Raw genomic sequence first — 8,788 nt, forward strand, 5'->3', positions numbered from 1 at the left:
AGGTATAGTTATGCTCCTACGTCTCTGATCCCAGCAGGATGCTACGTACTTGATTCCTTTGCTGATCCCACCCACAACTAAGAGTTGATACGACCCAAAGTCGAAGACTTTAATAAACAAATCTGTATCACACAAAAAAGTCTGAGTTCGCGGACTTGGCTCACGCCACCATTCCGGTTCTCTTGATCAACAAAGTTCGCAAACTTCGGTTCAAGGAATAAGGACTTATACATATATGTGTTTCCACGACAATGCTTATATCCTCCAATGGTTATATAATCTAAACTCTCATTTCAATCATTTGAAACATTCTTAGAGGACGTTGATATTCTATAGTTGTTATTCACAAACTATTTTTCGTCAAAGTAAGCAATTTTCAAAGTGATTGAAACTTGTCATGACTTTCGTCACTAGGTATAGATGAACTTGTTTAAAGCGAAAGCTTACCAACACATATTTCGAGAAATAGATAGGCGTGATAAACTCCGCTCGAAATAGCAAATGTGTATAATCCAAGTCTATATAGCAAAACGACTTTTGTCTCAAGATAGGAAATAAATAGACTTTTGAGTGATAGATAAGTTCAAGTCTCCACATACCTTTTAGTCGATGAATATCCACCGGTTCCTTGAGTAGTCCTTCATCTTGTATGATGATTGCCATGGAGTTCTTTAGCTCAACTACACTTTCTATCCTAGTCCGAGACCTTAGCTATGGTAGACTAGAAATCAAGACTTGTAGTTTTGATCACTAACATTGACAAACATGCTTGAGATAGCAACGCATGCGAGTTCGACCGAGCAATGCTCTAACAACTATATAGAATTGTAACAACTGAGTTTTTTTATTTTTAGGAGTACATACCATAAATTTGAAGATTGAATCAAAAGATTTTATCCTAACAATGAATAATCAATATTCAATAACATCAAAAAGAAATCTGAATTAGATTTATTTTCTGAAAAGATTGAATGCAAAAGTAGACGACAAGATTAAATGCAAAAGTATACAGAGTAAAAACTAAAACCATAAGAAAGGTATTCACAATTGCATCATATAAAATCCAAAAATCAAAACCCATAAAGCAGAAAAATGCACAAAAAGATTGAACGTAGGAAAAGAAAATAAAAAAATAAATCACCAACGAATCAGAAAATGAATTAAGCAGGAAGCATTAAAAGAAACCGTGAGGGCAATGACTGATACAAATAATGAAAAAATATCAACAACTTCTTTATAAGTTGTTCTAACTTCTAAAACGAATGAATATTCTCTTTATGTTGTTCTAAAGGTTCTGCCTGGAAGCTGAGTAAAATGTTACTGGAACATGTTCATTGGGCATTTTAGGAACTCTAAATCACAGCGGACTCCAACAACAATGTTACTGTGAAAGTACTAACAAACATCAAATACACCGAATCAAATTGCAATCTATTTATACGTAGAACAATGAAAAGCTGCATTCTGTAATATTCTTACTCTCAACTTCACTTCTAATTGACTTACACCTAATATGACCACCTATATTCCTGCGATTGCACTACATATTCTGCCATAAACATTGAATCTCGACTTTTTTTTTCTAGGTCAAAATGGTTTATTAAAGCAAAAAAACGTAATTACAAGAATTACAAAATGGGAGGCTCAAGGCCTCCCCACACCATAAACCAAAGGGGAGAAAAAATAACAACAAAGAAAAATAAAAGCTCACAAAAGCTCCTAAACAAAAATAACTAACCAAAAAAAGAATCAAAGGAGAATAGTAACGTTTTCGCGCCTTTCTCACCCTGAAATTCTTCATCTTAGATTGGAGACCAGAAAGGATTTCTGCCAAAACATCAGGGTCACCATAAAACTCATTATACTCATCATCATAAGTATCATCATGTTCCTCTTCATCCGAAGCATAATTACCACCAGGAATAAGTTTAATTGGAGTTTAAGGTTTTTTCTTTGTTGAAACTCTCTCCAACAACTCCTTTTTTTCTTGAAAATACTCCTTTCTATAGGCTGGATTTATGATGAAATTACACCGAACTTCATCATTCTTAATGGTGCCAACATCTGCAAGTTCCTCCTCATTGAGAATTATTCCTTTCTGTTGTTTCCTTAGAGCTTCTAATCTATCAAGAAAAGCTTTCTTCTTATCTGCATCAGCAGTTTCAGTTGAGTTCTCAACTAAATTTGTAGCATTATCAAACATTAAAACATCGTTATTCTTGCTTTTGTTGTGATCACTAACCGTACCCCATTCTTTAGAATTTTTAACTTCAGCTGCCATACTAGCCGCGTCTAAATCTTCATCCTTCTCATCTAAGTTTTCAACCAAACTTTGATGAACTTCCCCCTCATCATCCCTAAAACCAAGTTCAGCGCTAAGAGTTTCAAACTGATTTCTCTGAACTACAAATTCAGAACCGAACACAGCATCCGCTATAGATGTTGAAACATCCCCAAAAGATTTAAAAGTAAAAGGAGTACCTTTTTCATTGGTTTTATCTTTAGAAGAAGAATGCTTACCCTTAACTTGCGTCCAACCATCATCCAAATTCTGCGCGGACAATGGTTGTATCTCCAAATTATTCACGGACGTCTGCTTAACCTCTGTAGGAATAGCTGCATGGTCTGCATGAGCAGATGTTTTACGTGCAGCAAGATCTGCTTTAGATGCAATTGCATTCTTGCATCTAGTCAGTTTGAGTTGTGCTTCCCTATACTCAGTAAAAGAGTTATTCAGCTCTTCCTCTAACTTTGTATCCTCAGCACTTGTAGCATCAAATTTGTTTTCATCATTCATCAACGCACCAACACTGCCATTTTTTTCCATCACATCCATAGTATTATCTTTTCTTTGCTTATCCAAATTTGTAGTCCCAACAGGTGCGTGTTTTTCAACAACAGCTGCATGAGAACTCCCAGCAACATCACGATCGTCTATGACCTGAATAACTGGATCTTGCTTACCCGTATTTTTATTTTCCGCAACTTGCCACTCCATGCCTGGTGGACTATCATTCCTCATTATAGGAATTTCAGCTGCAACCACTTGAAGTTGATTAGTTTTTGTTTTGTTGCTTGATTTCTTTCTACAATCTTCCTCACAATGACCAATAATGCTGCACTTTGCACAAAACTGAGGACGTTTATGAATATCCATATATTGCCAGAATTCCTTCCCATTAGCTTTTAACAAAATTCTTTCAGAGATGTGCTTTGAAAAATCAATATCCACAAGAACTGATGCAAAATAACCATACTCCAACCTTAGGGTTTTTTCATCAACAACAATTGGAGTTCCAAAACTCTTACTGATTGATAATATGGATTTTTCAGTCCATAACTCCATTGGTAATTCAGGTAACATGACCCATGCAACAGCATGAGAAGTACGCTGCTTGTTAGGGTTAAATCTAGGGTACCAATCCTGTATCTGAAGAACTTGATTTTTAATGATGGCTTTAGGACCATTACGAATCCTTTCCTTGTCTTCAGCTGTTGCTAACATGATTATGAAGAACCCCTTGCGCATGGGAAAAAACTTCACGTCTTGACCAAGTTTCCATTGTCGACCAGAGCGTGTTTTACCTCAGGAAACTTCACACTTGTAAAATCCAAATGAGCAATGAAACTATGCTTGAATGGTTTACATCCTTCTTGAAAAAATCCAAAGGGATTTCTAAAGCTGGTTCTCCCTCTTTCAAAGTAGGATTAGGCAGAGAGGAAAGATCAATAGTTGTACGGTTTATGATTTTCTTTCCCTTGAGAATATCCACAAAAGAATTAGTTTTGGCTGCACCTGTTGATTTACTCGTTAAACCCGTGCTTAACATTAAAGTATAGGTATTTACCCCTCTGGTCTAATTTGAATTAACATATCAAGTGCTTATGAAATAATATGCATAATAACATATTCAAGCACATCAACAGAGCAACCTCTAAGCAACACTCCTTTGCAAATGTTAATTTGTTGTAATAAAAGCACTAATAAGAGGAAAACTCACATGCAGAACTCGTTGTGTGTATTTTCACAACCTCAATTATCGAGATCATATTATACTTATTAGATCTTCCTTGACATACCTAAAACGCAAAACTAAATGGTATGAGTATTTAAGAATTACTTAAGAGAGTAAAACAAACAAATAAAGAATAACCGAGATAATGACTGTAAATGAAAAGACAATGCAATATTTAATAAATGAAAATAAATGTGAACACTGAATTTGGTAGATGCATAATTTAATAAAGAGACTGAGAGAAAGAGAGTTACTTCAGCAGGAATCACATGAAAGAGGAGTTGATGTTGCAGTTACAGGTAGAGATGGTGATGGAGTAACATCATCTTCAACAACCGTTAGTGGCTGAAACGGGGGAGTAAAAAACCCGAGAATCAATCGCTCAAAATCCCCAATAAACCTAGCAAATAAACAGATCAAACACAGAAAAGTAAATAAAAGTGACTTACAAACCACTTTCGCCGAAACATGGAGTTTGATGAAGAAGGGTTTCGACGATTTTTTTCAACAATTTTCCAGCAAAAATTAATCTTCACAGAGAATATCATACTGATGATTTGTTTTCTTTTCAGTAAGAATTGTCGTTGCTAGGGTGGGAGATGAAGAACAAACCTCTTGCTCTGCCTCCCTACCCCAAAAAACAAAAAATAGAGGTGGCAACAGAAAATGGGTTTTATAAGAAACACATCTGCATCCAACGGCCAAAAACATATGAAAAGCATAAATATGCAATCCAATGACACCATAAATAACTAAAATCTATTTCAAAGGCCCAAAGGGACGAAGGGAAAACACCCTTTATTAACTCTTCTGTAAGACCAACTACTCTCTCTGTCTCTCAACAGTGAACCCAACTCCCTTCATTTTTGAAACTCAAAAAGGAATCTTCAAACACCACAATTATATTTCAAGTCCTCGGTTCGTAACTTTTACAAATTAACCTTGACCAATAACCAATCCAGGAAGTTCAGAGTCAATGTACCTACAACACTGAGTATGTGGAGAGAGATCAGTATGTGGAGAGAGATTATGTTTCACATTGTTAACCGGGGCATCATTTTCGGTAAACACAATGAGAAGATTTAATGGAGATAAACGCGGTGAGAACATTACCTCCCATCTTTAATTGTAATATCATTTGCAGTAATTGATGCCCCATCAAACTAAGAAGATAATTCTTAATACCTGTAAACCCCAAATGAAGCACTAATTTATATTTGATTGAAAACCTTGGCAGAAATCGAATTGAAATCCAAATAGTGACTATCCTCAGACAAAAGCATAAGAAAAAAAACATCTTCAACGACGAAATCAAAACCACAATCAACTTTCATAATACGTCAAACTAAAACGATGCTGTAAAAATTCAATGCTATGAAAGAGTTGAAACTTACCAATACATAGATGAGTGGGGAGAATAAGATGCTACAATTAGGGATGAGAATATTAAGCTGAAGCGTAGACAGAAGATAAAAAAATTTAAAGGAAAAAATATGTAAGGAAAAGTGATTTAGGCATTCGATGGAGATACAATAAAAAGAAACATGCTTTATGGTGCAAGATAGTGAGAGAGAAGTCTGGGGCTGGATCAATGGAGTTGTGCCCATCTGTGGGAGTCGAACCCACAACTACATGGTGAAAACCATGTGTTCTTCCATTTGAGCTAAGACAGCGAATACAGCCATATTTATTCCTCCATATCTATATGTGAGAATGTGAGACCTCATATCAGTTAAAAAGATTATGTTATCTGGGTATAGTAAATGGACCTATTACAAAATGCCATTAGCTGATACCACACATAATGCTTTTGGTATGCATCAAATTCAGTATATATTCGGTTGTGAGCAAGTTTTGTGATGCATTATGTTTTCATGTAGTGTAATGAATACTGACCTTATACAAACATTCCAAAAAGAGAAACCACATTGGCTACCTCATTATAGCTGTTTACCAGAAACAAACATGATTAAGCGAGCAGAACCTGCATAACAATCGTAAAACTTTCAAATGAGTGAACCAATCACATAACTTTCCATATGATATAAAACATTGTCACCAAAACTCGGAAACATACCAACATAACATACATATCACATCAAGCGAGCAGAAACATTTCATTCGGAAACTCAGGTGACTGCTATACACCATCTACATCTACTTTTATCTCTTGGACCAATACTTCTTAGTTCTTAGTTTTGTATACCTGTATACAACTACTTAATGCTTCAGACTAATCTAATAGTTAGACGCAAGACATTGAAAATAACTTCTTTTTCTTATAATCCAAAACTCACACACTCACCACCTAATTATTGCCACCACTTCAGAAACCTCATTCAAGTCTTTTCAGGTATGGTTTCATAAGGGGTTTGGACACACAATGATCAAGAACCAATATATTTTCCCTCTAATTAAATTTATAAAATTGTAAGGTTAACCTCAGGAATACAATTGGGAATAGTTTAACCAATATCGAGGTCTTCAATATGCATTTGTAGCTTCTGCCATCCACATTCCCATATTCGAGAGATCAATATTTACCGACAGCAGTAAAAGCAAAACATTTCAATCAAAAATTCTGACTTTTGAATGGGTCCTTATGTAGTCCGGCCAGTCGCCTAGATTTGTTCAAAAAGGTATCTGTGATGAATATGCAAAAAAACCGAAATTTGGTCCATCTAGTTCATGGACATGAATTTCATTACTTTAAAATATCCTTAAAACATTAATAGTAGGGTGACTTTTTTTTTTTTTTGATAACAATAACAATTCTCTATGGATTGTGCATAACACCATATTAATAACTTAAAATTACAAATAGTAGGGTGACTTAAAATTACATTACACCATATCTCTACTGTGCATAACACCATATTAATAACTTGACCCGCATTGTTACAAAATACCAAAAATATGTTGGAATCTATAATTTGGATGCATCATCTAAAACTAGGGTTTTACGTTTCATACAGTGGAGGAAATGGATAATAGGACTTACCGAGTAGTTTATTGAGGATGATAAGACACCACTCCGAGTGAAGGGACATCAGAAGGGCTATTCTGAAAGTGGAACAGTGGTCGTAGTTGCTTACCCTGCATCAGCAAAATTACATGGATAGGATTGGCTAAATTTTCCAGAGGCTACAACACACTTTTAGCGAGCAGATGAGGCAATAACTGTTAGAGCATTGCTCGGTCGAACTCGCATGCGTTGCTATCTCAAGCATGTTTGTCAATGTTAGTGATCAAAACTATAAGTTGATTTCTAGCCTACATAGTTAAAGGTCTCGGAGTAGGATAGAAAGTGTAGTTGAGCTCAAGAACTCCATGGCAATCATCATACAAGGGAAGGACTACTCAAGGAACTGGTGGATCTTCACCGACTAAAAGGTATGTGGAGACTTGAACTTATCTGTCATTCAAAAGTCTATCTATTCTATCTCCTACTCTTGAGACAAAAGTCGTTTCGATATATAGACTTTCATTATGCACATTTTCTATTTCGAGCCGAGTTTATCTCGCCTATCTATTTCTCGAAATATGTGTTGGTAAGCTTTCACTTTAGCCGAATTCATCTTTACCCAGTTACGAAAGTCATGTTATGTTTCAATCACTTTGAAAATTGCTCTGACGAAAAATGGTCTGTGAATAACGGCTATATCCATCCTCTGAGAATGTTTCAATGATTGAAATGAGAGTTTAGATTACATAATCATTGGTAGGATATAAGCATTGTTGTGGAAACACATATATGTATAAGTCCTTATTCCTTGAACCAAAGTTTGCGAACTTTGTTGATCAAGAGAAATGGAAGTGGCGTGAGCCAAGTCCGCGAACTGGCGGAAGTTCTCGACCCGAGAATTTCTGTTGGAGTTTGTGAACTCCTTCCATGAGCTCAAGTCCGCGAACCCAGTCCGCGAACTTGAGCAGGTTATATCTAAAACCGGTTGTTCTTGAACTCATGTTTATTTAAACTAAGGAATACTTTTGCAAATCGTGGCTATAAAGTTCATGAACCGATTCGAGTGAATCAAAATGTTTTTGCTTCGATTGTGTCTTGTGTAGTTATATAAGATCTAAGCAATTGAACAACTCTCTAACTAGTTCATTTGAGTCATTTGAACTAGTTATGGTGAAGAAGAATATGGTTGATATGAAAGTAATCATATGGCTAACCATTTGGTTAACTATTGTTGAACCAACAAATGTTAATGTTTGGGAACGGTTCGTAAATCCAAAATTGGGCATTTCATTGTGTGTAACAAGCTAAGTTTTCGATCCAACAGTTGAGAAATATTAGCTTGAATCTAATCAGGTTTTCATCTAACGGTGAATATTGAATGCTTTGTTACCAAGATAACATTAATTGCAAACCCTGATTTGAAAACTATATAAGGGAGAACTCTAGCAACTGGGAAATCTAATCCCCACACCTTACGTGTGATACTAGTTGCATAGCTAGAGTCGATTCCCCTTTAACCTTTGGTTTCTTCTTCTAAAACCAGGTTAACGACTTAAAGACTTCATTGGGATTGTGAAGCCAGACCGATACTACTTTTCTTGTAGTTGTGTGATCTGATCTTGCCGTTTCTATCGTACGAGTACAATTGAAATAATTGGCTTGAGATTTTATATCTCTGATAGGCAAGATAGAAAAGTAATCACAAACACTTCGTCTCATCGTTTGTGATTCCACAATATCTTTTTTCGCTGTGTCGATTAAGATTATTGTGAGGTGATCAATAATACTAGGTTGTTCTTCGGGAATA

At 35.7% G+C, this 8,788-nt stretch overlaps 1 protein-coding gene across 1 annotated transcript; it reads right to left on the bottom strand.

Annotated features, from left to right (window-relative positions):
* Nucleotides 1-1,683: 1,683 nt before the first annotated feature.
* LOC113307655 lies at nucleotides 1,684-5,468 on the bottom strand. The gene is made up of 6 exons (XM_026556105.1): nucleotides 5,411-5,468; nucleotides 5,130-5,201; nucleotides 4,812-5,006; nucleotides 4,466-4,704; nucleotides 4,271-4,361; nucleotides 1,684-4,080 (listed from the first exon to the last, which is right to left on the bottom strand). Exon 6 carries the CDS (start codon nucleotides 3,527-3,529, stop codon nucleotides 1,940-1,942), a length of 1,590 nt encoding a protein of 529 aa, XP_026411890.1. The 5' UTR covers nucleotides 3,530-4,080; nucleotides 4,271-4,361; nucleotides 4,466-4,704; nucleotides 4,812-5,006; nucleotides 5,130-5,201; nucleotides 5,411-5,468; the 3' UTR covers nucleotides 1,684-1,939.
* Nucleotides 5,469-8,788: the final 3,320 nt, after the last annotated feature.

Source organism: Papaver somniferum, chromosome 9 (assembly GCF_003573695.1).
Source record: "Papaver somniferum cultivar HN1 chromosome 9, ASM357369v1, whole genome shotgun sequence".
NCBI lineage: Eukaryota > Viridiplantae > Streptophyta > Magnoliopsida > Ranunculales > Papaveraceae > Papaver > Papaver somniferum.